Genomic DNA, 25,390 nt, shown 5'->3' with positions numbered 1-25,390 from the left:
CTATTCTGTAAGGAAGGAAGTTAGATAGGTGACTGGGTTCTGGGCTTTGTCAGGGTTCAAGACTGCAGAATCAAGAGAAACTTATTTGGACAATAGACAGAGCAGTGGAGCCAGAGAAGACGTAGAGCTTAAATGCCATTCTCTAAGAAAACATCAAAAAGACCTGGACAATGGTTTCTAGGTGCCTTTATTATTTAATGAAAAGAATCTCAAATGTTAAAGTATAAAGCGAAGAGCAGAAATTCATTTTATTAAAGTCAGCGAGAGGGCAAGATGTGAAAAAACTGAAACCACTCAGTCACATTAAATCAGCTTTGAATTTTATCATCCACATAAAGAATAGAGTTCTCTTCCTGCAGCAACTAGCCAATGAGGAAACATGAATTTATGATTGTGGTCCTCATTGCCAGGTCTTAGATACTAGCCACCGACACCCGGTCATTCATCCTGCTGCCTGTCTGGCTGCCTGTTAGGTACAGATAACTCTTGTCTTATTTACACTGCGTTTTAATTACCCAGGATTAGAGCCACTTTCAACACAGCCCCTCTTTCATTGGACAAGTCAGCACACTGCAGCAGAACATGGCTGTGATGTTTTCCCGCAGAGCTGGGAGTTTGGAAGTTTGAGTAACAATTCGACAGTGACCGGGCAACATGGTTTTAACCCTTTACCATCTGCTCGGTTCTCCTTTTTAAGTGATCTTTCCTCTTCATTTGCACAGATCCTTTCAAGCCCTTCATCATCTTTTCAAACCGCCACGAGATCCGCCGCATTGATCTGAATAAGGGAGAGTTCAGTGTGTTGGTACCGGGCCTAAGAAACACCATCGCTCTCGACTTCCATCTCAGCCAGAGCGCCCTCTATTGGACTGATGTGGTGGAGGATAAGATCTATCGTGGGAAGCTGTCCGAGAACGGAGGTGAGCGTTTGCAACACAGTTAATGTGCATGAAAGACTTTTTCTTAGCATGTGCTGTGATTGTCTGCAGTAGGAGTACATTTATAGATGCACAATTTAGGTTTTGACAAAAAATTGAGGTACCCTAGATTTCTTTTAGAGCTTTCCGCCACATCACATGGTCTTCATCAGCAGATAGAAATCATGTTTACATTGGTGGGCATCAGGGGATTTACATTTCTGATTAAGACAACGCCATTAAAGTCAAGATAAATATTTAGAATTTGTAACACAAGTGGCTTTTTGTTAAAATAAATAAATAAATAAATAAACCATAAACTATGCAGCGCACGTTAATGTCCTGGGTTTTATTGGATTCAAGGGACTTTTATCAGTCATAAAACTTTAATCTGTAAATACTGCATTGCACACTCGGGAAATATTGCAGTTCCTCTGAGATAAACTCTGAGTACTCACTGCAATTTCAATGATGACAACTTTGTTGTGCCCAAAACCTTCATGAGACTGCCTCCCAGACAAGAATATTCAACATATAATATTGTTGCATGTAAAGCTACACTCTTGGTCCTGGTGCTCTGGCTTCTTGTGACCAGAAAATCAGATACGGCAAACAAACCCTATCATCAAGTGCAGCAGTTATAGTGAGCAGGTCCACACTGATGTCTGTCTGTGCATGTGGTTGCTGTGTGCAACATTTACAAGGCACAGCCAAAAGTCTGCGTTCAGCAAGTGTGTGTTTTCATTGCTCCAGACAGGATAATGACTCATCACAAATAATTAGACATGTCCTTCTGATTAGGGATCCAATGGAAAATGAAAGGCTTTGAAAGAGGCTGGAAAATGTCTCTTCAGCCCTGCGAGACAGCACATATTTAGATTATATAAGGCCCATTTGGGTATTGCAGCATCACACCCCCTGCTGTCCCACTACCGTATTTATTTATGCTTTTGTTTGTTGCACTAACATGTGTTTGCTCCTCAACATAACGTCTAGTCGTTTGATTAAAGGAATTACGGTTTGTGATGCAATGTTGGCTTTGAATCCAAATAGCTTGATTACATTTGCATAATTTGCAAATACTGAAGCAAAACGGATCATTGCTTCGGGTTACAGTACAATCTGAAATGTTGCCATCAGCAAATCCCGATCTTCGAAGCCTTTATCCGTACATATTAAAATACTGTGTAAATTCATTAAGAAATTTAAGTGCCCTGCAGGGATGTTTATTTTATTGAGTAGCAAAATGAAATATGATTAGATCAGATGTCTCTAGCAGTTGGATGATACAAAATATAAACACAAAAGAAAGATAGATAATTGGATAGACAAAACAAGAAGTTTGACAATCTCTCCTGTCTTTCCGTCCTCGTAGCTTTAACCAGCTTTGATGTCGTAATCCAGTATGGGCTGGCTACCCCTGAGGGTCTGGCAGTGGACTGGATAGCAGGAAACATTTACTGGGTGGAAAGCAACCTGGATCAGATAGAGGTTGCCAAATTGGACGGCACAATGAGGACCACACTGCTGGCTGGGGAGGTGGAGCACCCTCGAGCTATTGCCCTTGACCCCCGGGACGGGTAACGACCGCTCTGCTTCCTCTATCTCCTGCTCATATCAAACAAAGCTACTTTACAGCGATAAATGTTTTGGTACAGTAATTGTGAGGCTGGCACACTGATCATCTACCATTGCACCTTATTGTTTGAATGACTGTGTGGCATGGCGCTGCAGGATCCTCTTCTGGACAGACTGGGATGCCAGCTTGCCGCGGATTGAGGCTGCATCCATGAGCGGAGAAGGCAGGAAGACCATCCATAAGGAGACCGGCAATGGAGGCTGGCCGAATGGACTCACTGTGGATTATCTAGAGCGCCGCATCCTCTGGATCGATGCCAGGTCATACGGAGGGCGCAGACATGAACACACTCACACCAACCTCTTTGTTTGAAGCGCGCACTGTATCTTTTAGCTATCCCCAGAAATGTAACTGAAAATTTTGTTTGTTCACAGATCTGATGCCATTTATTCAGCCAAGTATGACGGCTCTGGGCTTATCGAGGTTCTGAGGGGACATGAGTATCTGTCGCATCCCTTTGCCGTCACCATGTACGGCGGAGAGGTTTACTGGACAGACTGGAGGACCAACACCCTGGCCAAGGCAAACAAGTGGACCGGGAGCAATGTCACTGTAGTCCAGAGAACCAACACACAACCTTTTGACCTCCAAGTCTACCATCCATCCAGACAGCCACAAGGTAAGAGACACACAGATGCAACTGCAGTTTGAAATATTGGTACAGAAAAACTTGAAACAACCAGTTTGTTTGTTTGTTTGTTTGTTTGTTTTTACAGCTGCTATGTTCATTAGATATCCATTATAAACACAGATAAGTACACACTTTGAATAATTTTTTCATACTCACGTCTCCCCAGCTCCTAACCCATGTGCGGCTAAAGATGGCAAGGAGCCCTGCTCACATCTATGCCTCATCAACTACAATCAGACGTTCTCCTGTGCCTGTCCTCACCTAATGAAGCTGGGCCCTGACAAACGCACTTGCTATGGTAAGCATGAAACTCCCTCACTTGTAAGTCGCTTTGGATAAAAGCGTCTGCCAAAAGATTAAATTTATGTAATGTATGTAAATGGAAGCATGAGCACACACTGTACATAGATGCAGCTTGTATAGAAAACATACTCTTTGATTCCCCTCTTAGCTGCTTGTCTTGGCAAAACTCTAGTTGAATACCACAGTGTAATCCCTGTCCTTACAGACTTGTTTATTTCCATTTGTGTGTATGTGTGTGTGAAAGAGAGAGGGAGGATTAAACAATCTCGACTTTTTTTCACTTTGAGGTGCTATTGCTGTGACAGCTTTGGCGCGCATTGAGGTGTCTGTCCGTGCACAGTGGGCCTGTTTATTCGGTGTGTGAGTTTAGTATTCAGGGCGGCACTTTCTATTATCTTCAGGGGTAATGGAATGGAGAGCCCCATTCTGTCTGATGCAGGCATCAGGCACAAGCCTCCACAACCACCACCTAGTCTGGCCTGGCCAATACAGCCTGACACTGTCATTACTCTCCCTCTCTCCTTCTCTGTTTCCCTCTCTTCCTGTCTATCATTTAAGCTGTACGCAGTTAAATGACTGTTGAGACCAATGCAGTTGTAATATATCTGCAAAGACTGAATTCACTCTCGCTGTCACAGCTGTGCTGTTGAGTTAGCCAGCCAGACACAATCGTCAGAGTCAAAGATGCAATTGGATTAACTGTTTGTTCAAGTGGCAGGAATAATGTGCAGATGCACCCATCCGTGCTGCAGCCACCAATCCACAACTTGGGCATTAGTGTGCACTCATGTGTTTTACTTTTGACTTGAAGCTGCATTCCTGATTACTCCCACTGAATGCTGAAGCTTTGGAGATTTACTGAAGGATGCATGTCAACATCTCTCTCCCCTCTGCAGAGTCTCGTCAGTTCCTGCTGTACGCCCGTCAGATTGAGATCAGAGGAGTGGACATCGACAACCCATACTACAACTATATTATCTCCTTCACTGTGCCGGACATCGACAATGTGACTGTGGTGGACTATGACGCTCTGGAGCACCGTATTTACTGGTCAGACGTCCGCACTCAGACCATCAAGAGAGCTTTCATCAATGGCACTGGAGTTGAGACTGTGGTCTCTGCTGGTACGGAGAAGCAGAATACACACCATACTTCAGGCTCATTGTTTTTGGATTTTACAGATTTTTTCTCTTTGAAAAAAGGCAGATTTTATACATAATTTATGTTACTATTCCTCTAAAAGAGACTGTGTATTGCAGTACAGTAAACAACCTTGTCTTGTAATGAGGCCAAATTGGAGTAGATTTGTGCTGGTTATACCTCAGAGAAATTTATAAATAAAAAATAAATAATTGGGTGATTTATCCATTTATCAATTTTCAGATTTCCATTTTCAGTGTAGACTTTCACTCAAGTTTTGCACTTAAATTCAAAACTAACCATGATGAATTACCTGATTTATTTGGACATGATCCTAACTATACTGTATTGTGGTACAAAATCTTTGTATTTTTTTCTTGTGGCAAAGAAATGGGTGCTATAATTGACTGTTTGCTAAACCCCTTCTCCGAACAGCAATTATCCAATCAGAGCTCTGCAACTGTAAGTAGGCACTTGTCAATGCGAGCTACTGTGCATGCAAAGAATTTAGTGGGTGGTGCCTTATTTCCTGGGGCTGTAGCCTCTGTCTTTTACCATATCAAATGCTTATTTAAGACCTTTTTTGAGTTGTTCTCGATTTCAAACTCCTGGACCCAAAAAATCACCTGAGAATGAAGTTTTCAATCAAATTATGAGGTTAATGTTAATTAGTTACATCAGTTCAGCTGATTAAATGAATGGCAGTAAACTAGAAATGAGCTTTTGTCTGCTGCTGTGTGAAATCAAAGAACGATTGTTTCACAAATTACCTTGAATTTGGAATATTAAATCTGCCACAGTTATCGTTGTAAACTAATGCGCTACATTAACACAAGGGGGAGGGGCTTAGCAAAGGGTCAATTTGAATGTCTTTTGTTGCAGTTCTTGCCCGTTTCTCTCTGATTTCAGGATTAGAAAATGATGAAAATGGCATTTCTGAATTTTTTGTTTTTGGTTGTTATATAACATGACTGTAGAAAAGGCTGATTAATGGCTCTGTGTGTATTTTGTTTATCTTTTTTTCAGATCTGCCCAACGCCCACGGTCTAGCAGTGGACTGGGTGTCCAGAAACCTGTTCTGGACCAGCTATGATGCCAATAAGAAACAGATTAATGTTGCCAGATTGGACGGCTCATTCAAAAATGCTGTTATCCAGGGCCTGGACAAACCACACTGCCTGGTGCTGCATCCAATACTAGGGTTGGTCGTATGCACAGACACACACGCACAGACTTGCGCAGTTTTCAAAAATTGCTCTCAGACACTGTCCTAATTTCACCTTTAACCTACGATACATAAACACAGAGGTGCACACACACAATCTTACACACTTAGGCTATGTCTGGTTGTCAGCCCGCCCTTCTGTTTGCAGTCAGTGATGACAGGCAGAGTAGTTTGGTATAAATGGTCGCTGACCTCTGACTGTTTCTTCTCTCAGGAAGTCGTTCCAGTTTTTCTCCCCTCGTGTCATCGTTCTCTCGTGTCCCTCTCTTTCTCTCTCCTGCTCCACTTCTATTTTGAAAGACGGCTCCTGTGCTCACAGTGACTCTCCATGAATTATTTAGAGCCAGTGTCTCTGTCGCTTTCTGTCGCTATTTCTGTTTTAGTGTTTATCTTCCTGCCTTGTTCAGCAAATGTCCATTTTTTTTCCCCTTCAGTTGTCCCTCTCGAAACCTCTTCCCCTTCAGCTCCCCAACCTGGCCTCGGCCCCACCTCTTACCGGCACAGCAGAGACACACCATCTTTATTTATATATCTAGTTTTGTCCTACAGGAATATATGTGCTTTTGAGTATTTGAGGTGGATGAAGAAGGATATTTTCTTAAGAAATGTCCCTGCCTTTTTGTGTACTCCTTCCTCTGTTTAAAAGACTTAGCCTACTTAAGCGGAGGAATGTTTCCGATCTGAGCATTGTTGGCATGGGGGAAAATGAGAAGCAGATGCGAGATCCATATGCTTGGGCTGTCCTCTCACTGCCCAGAATATGTTCAGGAGTGGGTGGGGGTAAAGACAGTCGGGGAGGGAGAAACTCCAATGTGTGTATATGTGCTAAAACACGACAATGTGGGAGTTTAAATGCTTCAGGAACTTTATTTAAAGGCATGTTAACAAACAAATGAAGGGTGTGGTGGATGTGGTAGGATTTAACAGGAAGTGGGTGATGAGGGCAGACGATAGATACCCTTTAAACACAGACTGCACCCATTCGAGACACGGTGACACACCATCATATTTTCCTGTATTCTCTGCGTGTGTGTGTGTGTGTGTGTGTCTGTGTGTGTGTGTGTGTGTGTGTGTGTGTGTGTGTGTGTGTTCAGTGACCAGTTTGAATAGAAAGGAAGTTGAAGGCAAGTGTTTATGTGAGTGTGTGCGTGTTGTGGGAGAGTCTGTGATGGGACGATGAGTCAGAGAGGACACTTTTCAGCTGCTGAACTGAATGTTCTGAGATAGATTTTCAGTGGATCCCTACCAGCTGCTTCACACACCTTCACCAGCCTCTGTTTGACTCGGTTAGGTTGTAAATTGTAAAAGACATTTTGCATTTTTCAAAAATATTCGTATGAAGGTCATATACTGTATGGTATGTTTTACAGACCAGTTGCTCCACAGACTCTAAAGTATTTTGTTGTAACTGTTACTATCGCTATTGTTTTACCCAACGAGGTAGTTTCATTGAAATCAAGATCATTTGCTCAAGTGAAAAAAACATACAAAGTACATCCACATAACCAGCAAACAGACCATGGCCTCAGGTAAACAAAACTATCCAGCAATCACAAAGAGTCATAAGAAGCATTACATAATAAAGCTTCCAAGGCTGAGGAAAGAATCTAGCTCCTGAGCTGCATGCAGTTCTTTCCATGCGACGGAAAGTTCAGTACAACAAATTGATTTCCTGAGATCATGAGATTATTTTACCTTTTTGTCAATAAGAAAGCCCTTACAATTTTGCCATACTTTGAGCAATGAGCTTTGGGTTGTGGAGCCTGTGAGTGCTATTAGGCGGCCTTATTGACTAAGTTTGCTCAGCAAGGAAAATTGCGGCATGCTGCAATAAATCTCTCTTGCTCGTGTGTACTGTGATTTTGCTGATTCTCTCTCTGCCTGTCTCCTTCAGGAAACTCTACTGGACAGATGGGGACAACATCAGCATGGCCAACACAGACGGCAGCAACCGCAGTGTGCTCTTTACCAACCAGAAAGGCCCAGTCGGTGAGTGACGTGCTGTGCTTGCCTCCGCGTGACTGCATGAGAGACAGCACTCCCTAGTGACGGGGCAGGTGGTTACACATCAGTGCTTTCTTTCGTTTTCCAGGTTTGTCCATTGACTTTGACACAGAGCAGCTGTACTGGATCAGCTCAGGAAACAGCACCGTCAACCGCTGCAAACTGGACGGCTCTGCGCTGGAGGTGCTCGAGGGGGTCAAGGGCAAGCTGACCAAGGCTACTGCTCTGGCCATCATGGGTATGTCTCCAGAAAATGTTCATTTCAGCCAGTGATGTATAGTAGATGAAGGTAGAGAGAATCAAGCCACGTAGGATAACTCGACCGTGTTGCAGATTTATGTATGCGTCACTAAATCTTGCTCCAAGTTAAAGTCCCAGTCCTTCCAGTGTTAGACCATCCTGTTGTGTGTGGTATCCTTCAGGAGACAAGCTGTGGTGGGCCGACCAAGGAACTGACCAGATAGGAACCTGTGACAAGAAGGACGGGGGCAACTGGAAAGTCCTGAGGAACAGCACATCCCCCATGATGCACATGAAAATCTACAATGAAACTGTCCAGAAAGGTGCAGAGCTGGCTGCCACATGCCAGCTTTTTCTGAGCTTGTAGAGCATTTGTTTTAGTTAAATTACTTGGCGAAAAGAAGGGAAGGAAATCTGTCCTTGTCTCATTGAAGGTCTGTTTTGCTTGCTGGATGTAGCCTGTTTATCTACGCTAAAGCACATCTGTTTATGTCTCTGTAACTCCTCTTTGATTTGTTTTGTGTATTTGTTCCTGTGCTTTTCTGTTCCCAGGCACCAATCTCTGCAGTAATAACAATGGAGACTGTTCCCAGCTGTGTCTCCCCACCTCCCCGACCACCAGAGCCTGCATGTGCACAGCAGGATACAGCCTGCGCAGAGGGCAGCAGTCTTGTGAGGGTATGACATAGTCGTACACGTACTGTATCTTGATTGAAGCCAAATTTGGGTTGAAGAAACTGATGAAAGTGATAAATTGTGTGATGCAGAACAAACTATTCAAAGTCTAAACACTGGGGATTTTATTTGTTTGCTGTAGGTGTTGGCTCTTTCCTGCTGTACTCTGTGCATGAGGGCATTCGTGGTATTCCTTTGGACCCATCAGACAAGTCTGATGCCCTTGTACCAGTTTCGGGCACATCCCTAGCTGTGGGCATAGATTTCCATGCTGGTAAGATTTTTTCTAACATGTTGGGGTTTTTTTTTGTTTTTTTTTACTCAAATAAGAAAGAAAGTCACAGGCATTAAGTTATTTTGTTGCTTTGATGTAGCTGAAATAATTCACTACTGCATTAAGTATGTGTTACGTAAGTTCTGTTCAGTCCGACTCTTAATGTGTGTTTTCCCAGACAATGACACTATTTACTGGGTGGATATGGGCCTGAGCACCATCAGCAGGGCCAAGAGAGACCAGACCTGGAGAGAGGATGTGGTCACTAATGGCATCGGCAGAGTGGAAGGCATCGCTGTCGACTGGATAGCAGGTGAGAGACACCCCAGACATATTACAAAAACGCCATTGTCTATGCTCACAGTTACGGGATTCAAACAGTATCAAGTAAACATGCTGGTAAACTGTGTTTCACATTGGCTCTCAGTGGCTCTACCACCCTTGCTCAGACTGTCTCTGTCTGTTACCATGCAACAGAACAGGAAAAGGAGATCATTTGAAAGCAAGGAGAAATGATTGCAGTAGGAGAGATAACAAGGCCACTTAATCCCAGGTGTCAAAAGAAAAAAAAAAAAAAAGACGTCAGTCAGGGTCCAATTCTGCATCAACAAACATGCAGCACATGCTCATCACTTCCTCCGCCTTTATCCCTCACAGGAAACATCTACTGGACAGACCAAGGTTTTGATGTGATTGAGGTAGCCAGATTGAATGGCTCCTTCCGCTATGTGGTGATCTCCCAGGGCCTGGACAAGCCTCGTGCCATCACTGTCCACCCTGAGAAAGGGTGAGAGGAAACGACACTGGGTGTAGCTCCAGTTACTGTCTGCAGCTGTCTTTAGCATCTGCTTCTGTAATTTCTCTCCTTATTGATTACCGAGGAAGTTATCTCTGTGTTCTGCTGTGTTTATGTTTGCAGCTACCTGTTCTGGACAGAGTGGGGCCAGTATCCCCGTATCGAACGGTCTCGTTTGGATGGCTCTCAGAGGGCTGTCCTTGTCAATGTCAGCATCAGCTGGCCCAATGGAATCTCCATCGACTATGAGGTAAAGTATAACAGAACGTTCTAGATTCACATCACTGTGTCACAATGCAGAGGGTGAACAAACAGTACTGTGTGTGTGCATGCAGGATGGTCTCCTCTATTGGTGTGACGCAAGGACGGACAAGATTGAGCGCATCAACCTTGAAACTGGAGAAAACAGGGAGGTGGTGCTGGCCAACAACAACATGGACATGTTCTCTGTGTCGGTGTTTGAGAGCTACATTTACTGGAGTGACAGGTGAGATTTACTCCTCCTACTCAGTCTAACTTGTCCTCACTTTTGGAATATCTGTGATATTTTCCTTCTATCATTTGTAATATTTCTAATATTCCTCCGTAAATGTCTGCAAGCATCAGCCTCTGTTTGATGCTGTTTCTGTCTTCTTTGAAGGACACATGCTAACGGCTCCATAAAGAGAGGCAGCAAGGACAATGCCACAGACTCTGTGTCTCTGAGGACTGGCATTGGGGTGCAACTCAAAGACATCAAGGTTTTCAACAGGGCCAGGCAGCAAGGTAAGCACTGGGGTGTTTGTTAAATATGTAAACCGTCATAAATCTGCTTCACATGCAAGAATTTAGCATTTTACAAGGGATTTGTATTTTGTGGAATAAATGGTAAATTAAGAACTTCTTAAATGTGTGTTTCCCCACATTTAGGGATCTGAGAAAAGTGTATTTAATAATAACATCATGGATTTTTATCTCTGTTTACAGGAACAAACGTGTGCAAAGACAAAAATGGCGGCTGTCAGCAGCTCTGTCTTTACCGTGGCAACGGGCAGCGCACATGCGCTTGTGCACATGGCATGCTGGCTGAAGATGGCAGCAGCTGCCGTGACTATGATGGCTACCTGCTCTACTCAGAGCGCACTATACTAAAGAGTGTCCACCTGTCGGATGAAAACAACCTGAATGCACCAATAAAACCATTTGAAGACCCGGAGCACATGAAGAATGTCATTGCACTCACTTTTGATTATAGAGGAGGTGGAGGAAAGGGAGCTAACCGCATCTTCTTCAGTGACATCCACTTTGGCAACATCCAGCAGATCAGTGATGACGGATCTGACCGCAAGACTGTAGTAGAGAGTGAGTATTTCCACATCTTAAGCTTGTGTGAACCTTTTCTATTAACTTACCCTTGTTCCTCAACAATCAACCAAACACCCAGCTTTATTCACAGTTTACCTCCAGTGTATTCTCATGAACACGATATCTCAGTAACGCCTTGCGGGACATCTCTTCAAATTTGGCACAAACATTCACTTGGACTTGAGGATGAACTGATTAGATTTTTGTGGTCAAAGTTCAAAGTCAAGGACACCTCATGAAACACATTTTTCATAAATCACCAATTCATACGCTAATTATGACACAATTTAACGCAAATGTCAAATAGGATAAAATGATGAAGTGATGACATTTTATATCTAAATGGTCAATGGTCAACTTCACTGTGACATCATAATGTTCTGCAAATTATTCAGTGCTGTAACCGTGACCATATTTCCTGCAAATTGGCTGGTTGGCGGAGACATACAAGCATGAGGCGGTAATTCTTGTTTATCTGTGCTTTAGGAACAGAGTGTATATAAACACAAACAGGCCCAGAGGCAGATGCAGTAGACATTCATTCACCTTATCTCAGCACAACAAATCACAGGTGCACTGTTAATGTTTTACCAAAGTGCCTTGACTTTAATCGGTTTTTACAAGGAACGCATGATTCAACGTTGTTTGTCCCACTGTCCCTGTAGAGCAGCTCCTCCCAAGGCAAGCAGTTTGATCTTGTACTATATCCAGGCTAACAGAGGGAAAGATGTTGCAAGTGCTGTTGTTTTTCCTTGTTAAGTAGACTTTCCTTGTGAGGGTATTTTATTCCGTCCATTTTATTCACATGAGTAATTCAGCAAGGCAACTCAGCTTGCACTTTTTTAAGTTATAAATCCCAGCGGTCAGGTTTTGCTTGTTTGTGTGTTTGTGTGACAGGTGTTCAGTTATATCAAGGTAGCTGCTGATAGTAATACTGTCAGGCAGCAGCCATATCCACAGCCCTACCTTCTCTTTGCCTCCCCTTTTTAAACAGCCTTAGTAAGTCTTGTCTGAACTTTTGGGACATGAGCACGTAGAGGATGGGGTTCACCACTGTAGAGGAAGTCGCCATGAAGCGTGCAAACACACTGAAGGGGCCGTAACGGGGTGAGGTGCCAGTGGCCCCTGAAATTTCTTCCGCCAGTAAATTCAGCGTCAGGCCATAGGACGGCAGCCAACATAGGGTAAAAGCCAGCACCAGCATGGCTGAGGTCTGGGTCACTTTGCTCTGGTAGCGCTCTACTTGGGGGGCCCTGCCGGCCTGCTGACTCCCCCACAGGAACAGGTAGATCTTGCCATAGGCCACAGCAATGGTGATCAGTGGAAGTAAGAAGGCCACAAAAAAGTGAAATAATCCATAGATCAGCTGGTCTTTGTGGAACCGGAAAGCAAAGCATGTGTGTCTATCAGGGGCTTGTCGGGGGGTTCCCACACAGCGAAAAACCAGCTGGGGGACAGCCAGGCAGCAGGCTGGCACCCAGAGGAGTGCAGCAGCTATAGACACCCGGCGAGGGGAGAGGAGACCGTACGCTCTGGTAGGCTGCACCACAGTCAGATAGCGAGACACAGCCAGCGCAGCCAGTGTGAAGACGCTGGCCGACGAGCAGGCCGATCCCAAGAAGCCAACCAGACGACACATGAAGTCCTCAAACGGCCACTCCTGCATGGCTATGGCAACAGTGTGGAAGGGAAGCGTGGAGAGCAAAAGCAGGTCGGCAGCGCTCAGAGCCAACAGGAGGATGTCTGTCCCGGTGCCTGTCATGGAGCTGTGAGGGGAATGTCCAGCACCTCTCCTCCGCCTCCCACACAGGATCACCATCACCATTGTGTGCCCGACGACCCCCAGCACCAGAATCAGTGTATCTAATATTGGGACTAGGACCTGCTCCACCTTGCCCAGCCCAGTGTCACTGCCGTTCCCCGGCAGATCCTCTGAACCTGTACAGTTCCACAGCAGCATCGCGTCTTCAGTTATGGACATGTCTTTCACTCATACCGTGACTGTAGGAACACAGTTGGCTTTTGGTTGGGTCAATATGCTCAAGCCAGTCATAAAACTACTGATAATACAGGTGGGAATGATTACTCACTGTGGGATGACAGCAGTGTACTCAGACATGACGACACACAGATTTCCAGTCATTTAACATCTACGTGTCGACGATTAAAATGAACCAATAAGAACTAAACATGATTGTTAAATACATACAGCGTACACACATTACATACGTTCATGTTGCTGCTGACAGTGTGAAAATGATATACCTCTCAGAAACTGTCCTTTAAAACACAACCAGCAAACGACCCATTCCCATGTGCTGTATGTGACTCAAGCCGTTTTAACAATCCTCGAAATCTGCTCCACCTTTGATTGGGGGGTGAGAGAGGGAACAAAATAACATCAGACACCTCCACTGAAGTCAAGTCAGTACTGATTTCTTAGTTGCTGGAGTCCCTTCATCCCTCTCCACAGACTCCTGTTAAGAGCATCCGAGTGTTCAGAGCTAAATGCTGTAGACTGTGTGATTTCCTGTCACCTCCTGGCAGGCGGCTACTCCACACGACACCTTAATCAGGACCCCTTGCTCAGCGGCCCACAATCAGCCTTCCTCATGCCTCCGAGGAAGGGATCTACTTAGACACACAATGGTGGTGAATAACTCAACAGCAAGAGAGGATGAAACCGAGTAAACGGCAGGTGAACTCTGGACTGATTATCACAGAGCAGGACTGACAGAGATGGGCTGGCCTGCTTTCTGTGGGAGGGCCAAATGAGGCCAAACATATATATATTTTTTTTTTTTCCCAGGGTCCATTGTTTCTGTTCATTTTCTGAAAGGAGCTGTGTATTTTCTAGAAGCGCTGTGTCTGCAGACACACACGGTTTGGAGAACATATGCAGATATGGTATATACACAGTGAGAGACAGAGTGAAGGAGTGTTTGTCTTCAGAAATCAGGGTAATTATTGACTGCCCGCCTGATAGCAAACACTGACCTGCTATCGTGTCTACGGCAGATAACTGCAATAAAAAACTCAATGCCACTATAACCAGCTGAGCTCAACAGCTATAAATTCAGCATATCTGTATTATTGTAAACAACAAGCGAAAATGTACAGAACCCCAGATAGGCTTAGGTCAACGACAATGTGAAGATAAACAGATGTGAAAAGCAGGAATTTGAGTCGAGAGCGCTGCTGGCCAGAGATTTACAATTCATTAACAGCACTGAAGAAAGAAGAAATAGCGGCGGATGGATTTCTCTGGCGCTCGCTATCGATTTTTAGGACATTGATTTATGATTGCGAGAAGCAGAGAGGAGTTGCTTTTGTGTTGCGTGCCCCCGCTAGGCTTTCCAGCTTCTCTTCATTCAGAATCTCAGAGCACGCACCGGACAAATGGTGATTCATGTCCGAGGCATTTCACTGTAGGTGTAGTGTCAAGTGTCCCACCTGGTGGTGAATCTTGCTGATCCTCTGGACGGAGTGAGGTCATCTCCAGCCCTGGAAAAGGCTGCTGTGATCATTAGACCCTCACTGTTCCATTGCAGTAACAGTAACAATAAGGCAGCTATTACCAATTATTTGTCATGGGAGTGAACTGATGCATAGTTGTTTTTAAATTGACTGTGTGCATGTATTGTTTCTCAGCAACAGAACAGCTGTTCTTTATCTGCCGCCACAGAACTTTGTGTTCCTCCATCTTGGCTGCCCTCTCGTCTGTCCTCTGGCCTCTGTGCAGGCGAGGAGTGCACAACCTCTTACTCATTTCACGGCTATGGAGCAGAAAAATGACTTTTTACTTCTCATCTGTTGATGAGGTAGTGCAATGGAAAGTAATACGCTAGCCAGTAACTGTTTTTGTGACCTTTTTAGTGAGCTATTTGTTGGATAAAAGCCTCGAATCACACGGTGTTCTTGGTCATTAATACCAAGCTGTCATGTCCATAGCCCTGACTCTGTGCTGCCACATAGCAGTTTGCCAGCACTGAGCTACTGCCAGACAGTCCACACTTGGCCTTTTAACACAGCACTGGGATTGACGTGCTTCTTTTCCTTCCCCTCTTTTATCTTCTGTCTTTTCCCTCATTCTGGTTTAATGTCTCCCTGTTCTTTTTCTTTACCCACTGTTCTCTGTATTTATCTTTGTGTTTCTTTCCCCTCTTCTCTCTCCTGCTCTGTTCTTTTTCAGATGTGGGCTCAGTGGAGGGTTTGGCGTACCACAGGGGCTGGGATATGCTGTATTGGACCAGCTATACAACCTCAACCATCACCCGCCACACTGTGGATCAGAGCCGCTGGGGGGCCGTTGACCGGCACACGGTGGTCACCATGTCGGGGGATGATCACCCAAGAGCCTTTGTCCTTGACGAGTGTCAGAGGTTAGAACTAAGTCGGTTATTCACATCCAATACTGCTCGCATGTTGTGCCAAAACTTTACACCTATTTACATCACTGATTATATATCTCTCCTGCAGCCTCATGTTCTGGACCAACTGGAACGAGCAGTCTCCCAGCATCATGCGTGCCACACTGACTGGTGCCAATGTCCTTGTGATCATTGGCACGGACATCCGAACCCCTAACGGCCTGGCCATAGACCACCGTGCTGAAAAATTGTATTTCTCTGACGCCACGCTGGACAAGATAGAGCGCTGCGAGTATGACGGCAGCCGGCGCTATGTGAGTGACACAAACACTTAACATGCAGACAGACACAGCGTACATCATGAAGCATTAAGGAAAATATTTGCACTACAGTATAATTGTATCACGGGATTGCCTAATAACAGCACCTCAGTGTGTTTATCCTTTCGAGTTTGTTCCAAGGCTGGAATTTCCTGAATGTATGAGGTCATGGCTGCGTTTGTGCTTCCCCCTGCAGGTGGTACTGAAGAATGAGCCGGTCCATCCGTTTGGCCTGGCTGTGTACGGTGACTACATCTTCTGGACTGACTGGGTGAGGAGGGCTGTGCTTCGCGCTGACAAATACACAGGAGGAGACATGAAGGTGCTGCGTGCCGACATCCCTCAGCAGCCGATGGGTATCGTTGCGGTGGCCAACGACACCAATAGCTGTGAGTTGTTTTTACACAGAGAGACGGATCCAAATGTTTGTGTAGAACTGTGTGATTGTGTATGTATGTATGTGATTAGGTAAATTTTATTTGTGTAATGCAATATCAACAGCTCTTTTTATATTTACATGTTGAGCAGTCATTTGTGAGGTAGAACCAGTAGAACTTGGGGTGTTATGAAATTTCATTACTGTATACAATAGCTTATCATTCCATCCTTGGTGATAACATCAACATACGTAGGCCATTACAAGTCAAACTAGTTCAATAAAAGGTTTTAACACAGGCTGTTTTAGAGCAAGTATTTAAACACTCACTGGCACAACACACGTGAACTAAGATGTTTTTTCTGCCCCAACAGAGCAGTTAATGGGATGACAAAACTAATCTGGGAGTGACGCTGCACCAGATGAATTGCAGACACCTCCATTCATGAGCTCTATATTACCACAGGCACACACCCTCTAAATTGCTCTTCACTTTTCTCCATACGTCTTCACCTCTCTCTCCAACTCATCTTGTTCTACATCTCCCATTGTCTATATACTTTTAAATCAATGCAGCCCTGTTTTTTTTATTCCCTTCCATATCGTCAGCCATCTTTTCCCTCAATTTGCCTCATTCAGTAAACTCTCTCGTGCTCCAATACCCACAGCGACCATACAAGCAGAGAGCCTGCGGTAAATAGCTGCAAATCCCATTTAGATTGAGTCACATTGAATTACGCATTCAGCGGAGAGCGGAGGCAAGGCCACATCAGGCAGGCGTGTTTGTCTGCTGATGGGGATGTGTGTGTAGGGGGAATGTGTTTGCTTGTGTGTCAGGAGGCTGGATGTAGGGTCAGAAATTCTCATTCACTCAAGTGTGTGTGTGTGTGTGCGTGTGCGTGCACGTGCAACTTTCCTCATGTCTGCATAGGTGAGTTCTCTCTGTGCCGTGTTGACAATGGAGGATGTCAGGATCTGTGTCTGCTGACCTCAGAAGGAAGGGTCAACTGCAGTTGCCGTGGTGACAGGAAACTTTTGGAAGACAACACCTGCATAGGTAATGCAAGCAAGGGATTCATAAAAACAAATCTTAGGCTTAAAATTCTCATCATACAAAGATAAAAAATTCATCTTTTACACACTGTTTTATTCATTTTTTTTATCTGCTTATTTTACTGTGCAGAAGCTCTTTTACATGCAGACCACAATGTAATAAAATAACAAGCAAAGACTGAGATCAGGACTTGAATGGATTTGAATGAGCACTGAAAATGTTTCCATGCAGCATGCCTCTCTCATGCAACTCTTGCTAAGTGCATTTTTCTGTCCTTGTCTCGCAGCCATAAACACTACATGTAACAGCATTGATGAGTTTGAGTGCGGGAATGGAGACTGTGTTAACTACACCCTGACTTGTGATGGCATGGCCAACTGCAAGGACAAGTCTGACGAGAAACAGTCCTACTGTGGTGAGTGGAAGGTTTTTCTCTCACAGTTTCAGCCGTACTATTGCTGTTGACATTTTTAAGTTGAGTCCATATCGTATCCTGTTCTCAGCCAACCGTGTGTGTAAGAAGGGCTACAGACGGTGTGTGAATGGCCGCTGTGTCGGGCATAGCTCCTGGTGCAACGGGCAGGACGACTGTGGAGACAATTCTGATGAACTCTTCTGTAACAGTGAGTCGAGTAAACAATTCTCTTTTTTTTTTTCCGCCTGACGTCATTTTGACTTTTTTTTTTTTAAATTGCGTTCTACCTAAACACTGCGTCTCATTTTCCTGTGTGTCAGCCACACTGTGCTCGGCCGATCAGTTCCAGTGCAGAGACGGAGGCTGCATCTCCAACTCCAGCAAGTGCAACCAGAAAGTGGACTGTGAGGATGCCAGTGACGAGATGAACTGCAGTGAGTTCAGCAAAAATTAGGAAAAAACCTATAATAAGAAAGGCCAACACTGTCTCTCAGGCTGTGGTAAAAAGTAGTTCTGCTCTCTCTGTTCAGCTGCCACGGACTGTTCCAGTTACTTCCATCTGGGAGTGAAGGGAATGACATTTCAGAAGTGTGAGTTCACCACACTCTGCTATGCCCCTTCATGGCAATGCGATGGTGCTAATGACTGTGGAGACTTCTCTGATGAAAGAAATTGCCCAGGTATTTTAAGAGCCTCTGAAATACACATATTTTCTCACAGCTGAATGTACACACAGTATTCCAGGAACAAGTGAAATCATTTTTTCACAGATGGATTAGAGCAAGAAGTCCAATTTGGATTACTCTAAATGGAATAGAAACAAAAACAATGAACGTTTTCATCCGTTAAATTGTGGTTCGGGAGGAAATTCTCCGCAAAGTAAATTATTTTTCTCTCCATGCTGGCTTACCTCCCTGATGTTTTCTTGTTTAACTTACCACTTGTCTGTCACCGTGCCAGGGAGCGGGAAAACAAAGTGTCCAACGCCCTTCTTTGCCTGTCCTAGTGGACGTTGTATCCCTATGAGCTGGACTTGTGACAAGGAAAATGACTGCGAGAACGGTGCAGACGAGGCTCACTGCGGTATGTTTAGATACTGTACCAGAGCCTAAACAATCTGAAACGCTACAGACCATTACTTTGTTTTGGCAATCTGTGTTTTGCACTTTAAACATTTCTTTCTGGTCCTCCAGATAAGTTTTGCTCAGCCTCCCAGTTTGAGTGTGGGAACCACCGCTGCATTCCCAACCGCTGGGTGTGTGACGGAGCCGACGACTGTGGTGACAGCAGTGATGAGGACAGCAAGTGCAGTGAGTGTTGGGAATGAAACCGTAGTGAATACCGATACAAGAAGCAGACATAGTGCTAACAAGTCTAGAACCGCAACTCTTTTGACAGCAGTAGGTTCTGTGAGAATATTATTAACAATAACATAACAGTTCCCGTTCTGCCTCAGAAATAAAGATATAGTCATTGATCATCGATGGTTAAACATTATATTTACAAATAGGGCAATAAAAGGCATTAAAATCACCTTCAATAACCTCTTTCCATCACAGAGACCAAAACCTGCAGTCCTGAGGCGTTCCAGTGTCCTGGATCACATATGTGTATCCCTCAACGCTGGAAGTGTGACGGGGACAAAGACTGCCCTGATGGAGCTGACGAGAGTGTCAAAGCTGGCTGTGGTGAGTGCAGGCAGGGGCAAGAAGTGTTCAAAATAATACATAAAATATTTATAAAATAGATACATGAAATAAATAAACCCATACAGCACCTGGTGGACCATGAAACCTGTTTATCGCACTTACTCATCAAATATTTTTTATGTCTCAGTGTTCAACAACACATGCAGCAGCAATGAGTTCATGTGCCAGAACCGACAGTGTATCCCCAAGCACTTTGTGTGTGACCATGACAACGACTGCAGCGATGGCTCCGATGAGTCCCAGGAGTGTGGTGAGTGGAACCATGACCTCTTATTCCTCATGGGGCGATTTAAAAAGCTTTCTCCTCCTCACTTTTAACAACAGCGAGCCTAACTGTCCTTCACCCCGCTGCTGTTTTCTCGCCGCAGAATATCCAACATGTGGAACCAATGAGTTCCGCTGTGCCAACGGACGCTGCCTCATCCAGAGTTCATGGGAGTGCGATGGAGACTTCGACTGCCACGACCACTCAGACGAAGCACCTAAGAACCCACGTTGCACTGACTCAGGTTAAATTCACACTGCCGCTCCAGAGACACTTTTTTTTTTATGTTCTTATCTTACTAATTCACATGGACCAAAGTAGCCAGATGTCTAATTTTCATCTATAGCCTTGGAGCATGTTGATGCAGCTAAAACAAAGGACACTGTTATAGCACTAACAGCACAGAAAGCACAAGTCGCATCCAGTATAATTAAATGTGTTAATGAACATAAAAGTGAATATGACATTAATATTTGTTATTATCTTTTTGGCAAATGAGAAGCGCTCTCAACAGCTGTGACTAAAAGCTGGTTGACTTTTTCCTCTTCATTTGTTTCCCACTTCATTCCTTTCTGTAATGGAACAGAGAAGAAATGCAACGACACTGCATATGCCTGCAATAATGGAAACTGTGTCGATGAGGCGTTGCTCTGTGACCATAAGGACGACTGTGGTGATGGCTCTGATGAGCTGAACTGCTTTATTAATGAGTGCTTGAACAGCAAACTGAGCGGCTGCTCTCAGCTCTGTGAAGACCTGAAAATAGGCTTTAAGGTAAGTGAACACTGTGAAATTCTGACTTTGAGTTCTCTAGTCATGAGCGTGTAATATAAACAGCGTTCATTGTTGCTTTACCTGCTCTGTACTGCGCCTCCTCACAGTGTAGATGCCACCCTGGCTTCCGTCTGAAGGATGATGGGAAGACTTGTGTCGACATAGATGAGTGCACAACCACCTATCCCTGCACGCAGCGTTGCATCAACACACACGGCAGCTTCCACTGTCTGTGTGTGGAAGGTTTCAGCCTTAGTCCTGAAAACCCCACCATATGCAAATCCACCTCAGGTAAGAAACATGACAGATTAATAACATTCAGCCAAGTGTTTAAGGCAAATCCACTCACATATGATGTTTCCCTCCCTGCAGATGAAGAACCCTTCCTGATCTTTGCTAACCGCTATTACCTGAGGAAGCTCAACTTGGATGGATCCAATTACACACTGCTCAAACAGGTGAGGCCTGCAGATACAGTATGTTCTTTTGAAGTGCCGGGAAAGTCTTGCAAACCCTCCTGCAGGAGTTTATCGCTGGCCCCAGACTGACGCAGCTCCTGTGCTTTGACAGGGCTTGAACAATGCTGTAGCTCTGGACTTTGACTACCGCCAGCAGATGATTTATTGGACAGATGTGACCACCCAGGGCAGCATGATCCGACGCATGCACATCAACGGCAGCGATGTTCAGGTCGGTGTAGCACCATCTTGTTTAAGGAAGACAGGGGGCAGTGCTTATAATACCCGCCTGGCTTTCCTTCTCATAAATTATTATGATATATGATATGTTATATATGTTCCTTATTTGTACACATGTATGGGAACTAAAAACCCTGGAAAAAAATAAAATCCTTCACTGTGAAGCACAGATTCAGTAAGTATATACTGCTTTCTCATTTGTTAGGTCCTTCATCGCACATCACTCAGCAACCCAGATGGTCTGGCAGTCGACTGGGTGGGAGGAAACCTGTACTGGTGTGATAAGGGACGGGACACTATCGAGGTGTCAAAGCTGAATGGAGCGTACCGGACAGTTCTGGTCAACAGCGGCCTGAGGGAGCCACGTGCTGTGGCTGTGGACGTACGCTATGGGTAAGAGTGATACGACACAACTTCAGAAGATCTGGGTCGACTGAAAGTTAGAAAGTTGAACTGCCTACTTCATTGTCAGTTACGTACAGAAATTGTGTGTTAGACTGACTTTTAAATTCTGCACCTCAATGATTTTGTAATTTGTTTGAAACCTCGAGACCTCTGGAGCCCAGTGGATGTTAAATTCTGATGTGTTGGGACCAATAACCGTAACTAATACAGCACATCCCTGACAGGTATTTATACTGGTCAGATTGGGGTGACAGCCCCCACATAGGGAGGATCGGGATGGATGGCACCAACAGGAGTGTCATCGTGGAGGATAAGATCACATGGCCCAATGGTCTCACGCTGGACTTTGTTAATGACCGTATCTACTGGGCTGATGCTCGGGAGGATTACATTGCATTTGCCAGCCTGGATGGAACCAGCAGACACACAGGTGACACACACATACAGACACAGAGGAGTGTGTTTGTAGACTTATCCAGTTGTAGCTACCAACTTATTTGTTTTTGTACCTGTGCCCCTGCAGTTCTGACTCAGGATATCCCCCACATCTTTGCCATGACACTGTTTGAGGAGTACATCTACTGGACAGACTGGGAGACAAAGTCCATCAACAGAGCTCATAAGACTCTGGGAATCAACAAGACCATGCTGATCAGCACCTTACACAGGCCGATGGATATCCACATTTACCACCCGTACCGCCAGCCTGAAGGTAAAAACAAGACACCCGTCATTCATTACCACATGTAAATATTCATCTGTGTCCTGGTCCCTGTCTGATCTGCCCTTAATTCTACCTATGCACATTTCCCTTGTTATTTAGTGGCTGACCACCCATGCCAACTCAACAATGGAGGCTGCAGTAACCTGTGTTTGCTCTCACCTGGAGGGGGCTACAAGTGCGCTTGCCCCACTAACTTTTACCTAGCAGCTGATGGCAAACAGTGCTTGTCCAACTGCACTGCAAGTCAGGTGTGCTATCTCGAAGTTATCATTCCTGACATTAACCTGTATTGACACGTTATTAATCTGAAAAAATAAATCATTCTCTCTTCTGTCCCTCCAGTTTGTTTGCAAAAATGACAAGTGCATTCCATTTTGGTGGAAGTGTGATACTGAAGATGACTGTGGGGACCGCTCGGACGAGCCTGCAGACTGCCGTGAGTGATGAGCGCGCACTGGATAGTCATTTCCTGTTGATTCAATGACGTAGTATTTAGTTTTGTTTGTTCTGGTTAATAATGCACTTTGTTTTCTCACTGTAGCTGAGTTTAAATGCAGACCAGGCCAGTTTCAATGTGGCACCGGCATCTGCACCAACCCAGCCTATATCTGCGATGGAGACAATGACTGCCAGGACAACTCTGACGAGGCCAACTGCGGTACACACACTTTCATATACCTACAGATTTGAAATCTTTTTACGCCTCCTTGTTGTCTGTCCATCCGTCCGTATGTCCGTCTGTCCCATTCTTGTGAACGTGATATCTCAGGAATGCTTCGAGGGAATTTCTTCAATTTTGGTAGAAACATTAATTTGGACTCAAAGATGATTATATATGATAACTCATGTATTTCTTATGCAAATTACTGTATGTTAGGTGTAAAATTATGACTTCAGAACTTCAGCTTCATTGTCATCATCATTTTCTGCAAAAACACGTCTGGCCATTTTGTCAATGCTGTAACTCAGGAAGGGAGATTGTGACCATATTTCCTGCAACTTGCCTGGGTGGGGGAGGCATACAACTGTGAGTCGGTAATTCTAGTTCTCAGCTGGATCCATAATAACCCATATCCTCTGTTAACCATTATTTGTCATCTTTCTGCTTCTAGATATCCATGTGTGCCTGCCCAGTCAGTTTAAATGTACCCACCCCAGTCGCTGCATCCCTGGCATCTTCCGTTGCAATGGACAGGACAACTGTGGAGAGGGAGAGGATGAGAAAGACTGTCGTAAGTCTCCCAGTTTTTTGCCCTGCTAGTGGCAGAGCCTAAGGATGGTATTGGTCACTACAGTGTGCCCATCTGTTCATTTACCAGCACAACACTATGGTCCCGAAAAAGTTAGCTCTACCATTTGTAGCCGGACTAAAACTTGGCCCCAGAGGATGAACCTTACTGACTGTAGTGACCCCTTGACCTTTCCTCCGTCGCTTCCCATAGGCCACGCTTTCCACTTATACATACTGTATTTCAAAATCTAATGAGTTCATAGGAAATTGCTAAAGATTTTCATGCTCCCAAGAGCCCTATTTTGACCTTTCCTTTAGCAACGCCCTGAGGCTAAATGATGTTGCATAATGTAATTGCCATGACATTTGCTGAGCACGTTCATCCTCCACAGAGGGAGATTACATGTACTATTCCTTTGTGCCATTCTGAGGTCAAAATTTACATTTTAGCACATTTAACTGCAAGTAAATGTAAATGTATTATGTAATGAATATTGTAGTCTCAAGGTGCCACAACAGGATATTGTAGTGATTTTAATTTGTGAAATTTGTGATTAGATATTATTTTTCATGTAGTGTCTAATCTGTCTGTCTCCTGTGCAGCGGAAGTGACATGCGCCCCCAACCAGTTCCAGTGTGCCATCACCAAGCGCTGTATCCCACGGGTGTGGGTGTGTGACAGGGACAATGACTGTGTGGATGGATCTGACGAGCCCGCCAACTGCAGTAAGACACGGCTTATTATTACTGCGCCTAACAACACCTTTACTTAAGAAATGAGTCTCCATCAGAGCCTGAGCATGGTCCACTGGGAAGCTGTGAATATCATTAATAGATAAAAACTAAACCTAGGAAGTATTGCACTGGGGTTTGGAATTTAAAAAGCAAACCTGACATCATACAGCTCCAACAGGAGGAGAGCGTTGATTTTCACACAATTTTAATAATAACACTATAATCTATTTATTATCCGTTAATTATTTTTGCAGAACGAGAGTGAATAAGCTCGTCTTCTCATGTCCAGTGTTCAGATGTATAAACCTTGAGCTCCTCTCTGTTGCAGCCCAGATGACGTGCGGCGTAGATGAGTTCCGCTGTAAGGACTCGGGGCGCTGCATCCCGGCACGCTGGAAGTGTGACGGAGAGGATGACTGCGGAGATGCTTCCGATGAACCCAAGGAGGAGTGTGGTAAGGGGAGAGTGGTAGTCGGAGGGGGAAAAGGAAAAAGTTAGTGATCACTGAGAAGATATATCTGGTGCAAATAAAAACAAAAAACAGAGCTACAGCCATGTTTGTACTTAGTATGTCTGTTCGGTGCGCAGATGAGCGGACATGCGAGCCGTACCAGTTCCGCTGTAAGAACAACCGCTGTGTGCCTGGCCGCTGGCAGTGTGACTACGACAACGACTGTGGTGACAACTCTGATGAAGACAAGTGTGGTAGGCTTCTCCTGTTTTTCCTATTTTGCGGAGGGATGCTGCTCGCTCACACGGTCACAACCACAGCCTGTATGAAAACAGTGATTCAAAATATAATATGAGCTCTACTGTGAGTAAACTTCAGATGCAACATGTTATAGCGGTAAGCAGTGTGTCACCTCTCACTGTGTATGTGTGTGTGTGTTATATTAACTCAACTACACTCATGGTTGAGACTTCGATTTCTTTTTAGTTAACTAGTTCTGTGGCCATTTGCACATCTCACATCATCTCATGTCTATTTTGCATTTCACACTGGCCTGTTGCTGTGAGCCAGAGGTAGGTGTTTTCACAGTTTCACCTCAACCATTCACAACCTCAGCTACCCAGTCCTTTGTGTGCCCCCCGGCTTTTCTTTTGTTCTGAGCTTTTTCCTTCCTTT

At 44.6% G+C, this 25,390-nt stretch overlaps 2 protein-coding genes across 2 annotated transcripts in view; one reads left to right on the top strand and one right to left on the bottom strand.

Moving 5' to 3' along the window:
* The window catches only part of LOC111667743 (low-density lipoprotein receptor-related protein 1-like), a 90,223-nt gene that overhangs the window by 56,546 nt on the left and 8,287 nt on the right, over window positions 1–25,390 (top strand). Inside the window, exons 24-68 of the mRNA XM_023423515.2 lie at window positions 723–920; window positions 2,293–2,497; window positions 2,652–2,816; window positions 2,931–3,175; window positions 3,354–3,485; window positions 4,387–4,614; window positions 5,657–5,831; window positions 7,750–7,844; window positions 7,948–8,097; window positions 8,282–8,422; window positions 8,652–8,777; window positions 8,917–9,048; window positions 9,227–9,361; window positions 9,706–9,835; window positions 9,968–10,094; window positions 10,180–10,331; window positions 10,485–10,609; window positions 10,811–11,185; window positions 15,381–15,570; window positions 15,668–15,872; window positions 16,075–16,267; window positions 17,186–17,311; window positions 17,595–17,723; window positions 17,812–17,931; window positions 18,044–18,157; window positions 18,254–18,403; window positions 18,684–18,806; window positions 18,917–19,033; window positions 19,283–19,411; window positions 19,560–19,682; window positions 19,801–19,941; window positions 20,284–20,471; window positions 20,579–20,762; window positions 20,844–20,929; window positions 21,042–21,161; window positions 21,375–21,562; window positions 21,799–22,004; window positions 22,098–22,286; window positions 22,398–22,546; window positions 22,641–22,734; window positions 22,840–22,956; window positions 23,411–23,530; window positions 24,133–24,255; window positions 24,593–24,718; window positions 24,853–24,969. Of these exons, the coding sequence (XP_023279283.1) occupies window positions 723–920; window positions 2,293–2,497; window positions 2,652–2,816; window positions 2,931–3,175; window positions 3,354–3,485; window positions 4,387–4,614; window positions 5,657–5,831; window positions 7,750–7,844; window positions 7,948–8,097; window positions 8,282–8,422; window positions 8,652–8,777; window positions 8,917–9,048; window positions 9,227–9,361; window positions 9,706–9,835; window positions 9,968–10,094; window positions 10,180–10,331; window positions 10,485–10,609; window positions 10,811–11,185; window positions 15,381–15,570; window positions 15,668–15,872; window positions 16,075–16,267; window positions 17,186–17,311; window positions 17,595–17,723; window positions 17,812–17,931; window positions 18,044–18,157; window positions 18,254–18,403; window positions 18,684–18,806; window positions 18,917–19,033; window positions 19,283–19,411; window positions 19,560–19,682; window positions 19,801–19,941; window positions 20,284–20,471; window positions 20,579–20,762; window positions 20,844–20,929; window positions 21,042–21,161; window positions 21,375–21,562; window positions 21,799–22,004; window positions 22,098–22,286; window positions 22,398–22,546; window positions 22,641–22,734; window positions 22,840–22,956; window positions 23,411–23,530; window positions 24,133–24,255; window positions 24,593–24,718; window positions 24,853–24,969 (6,903 nt within the window). The remainder of the gene's footprint in view (window positions 1–722; window positions 921–2,292; window positions 2,498–2,651; window positions 2,817–2,930; window positions 3,176–3,353; window positions 3,486–4,386; window positions 4,615–5,656; window positions 5,832–7,749; window positions 7,845–7,947; window positions 8,098–8,281; window positions 8,423–8,651; window positions 8,778–8,916; window positions 9,049–9,226; window positions 9,362–9,705; window positions 9,836–9,967; window positions 10,095–10,179; window positions 10,332–10,484; window positions 10,610–10,810; window positions 11,186–15,380; window positions 15,571–15,667; window positions 15,873–16,074; window positions 16,268–17,185; window positions 17,312–17,594; window positions 17,724–17,811; window positions 17,932–18,043; window positions 18,158–18,253; window positions 18,404–18,683; window positions 18,807–18,916; window positions 19,034–19,282; window positions 19,412–19,559; window positions 19,683–19,800; window positions 19,942–20,283; window positions 20,472–20,578; window positions 20,763–20,843; window positions 20,930–21,041; window positions 21,162–21,374; window positions 21,563–21,798; window positions 22,005–22,097; window positions 22,287–22,397; window positions 22,547–22,640; window positions 22,735–22,839; window positions 22,957–23,410; window positions 23,531–24,132; window positions 24,256–24,592; window positions 24,719–24,852; window positions 24,970–25,390) is intronic.
* Window positions 11,768–13,904, bottom strand: LOC111667745 (galanin receptor type 3-like). Its single transcript, XM_023423517.2, has one exon. The coding sequence runs from the start codon at window positions 13,167–13,169 to the stop codon at window positions 12,126–12,128; it is 1,044 nt and encodes a 347-aa protein (XP_023279285.1). The 5' UTR covers window positions 13,170–13,904; the 3' UTR covers window positions 11,768–12,125.

This window comes from Seriola lalandi, unplaced genomic scaffold (genome assembly GCF_002814215.2).
Source record: "Seriola lalandi dorsalis isolate HSWRI2012SDOR001 ecotype SW California unplaced genomic scaffold, Sedor1 jcf7180002054692, whole genome shotgun sequence".
In the NCBI taxonomy this organism is placed as follows: Eukaryota; Metazoa; Chordata; class Actinopteri; order Carangiformes; family Carangidae; genus Seriola; species Seriola lalandi.
This window is presented reverse-complemented; position numbering and strand designations above follow the sequence as displayed.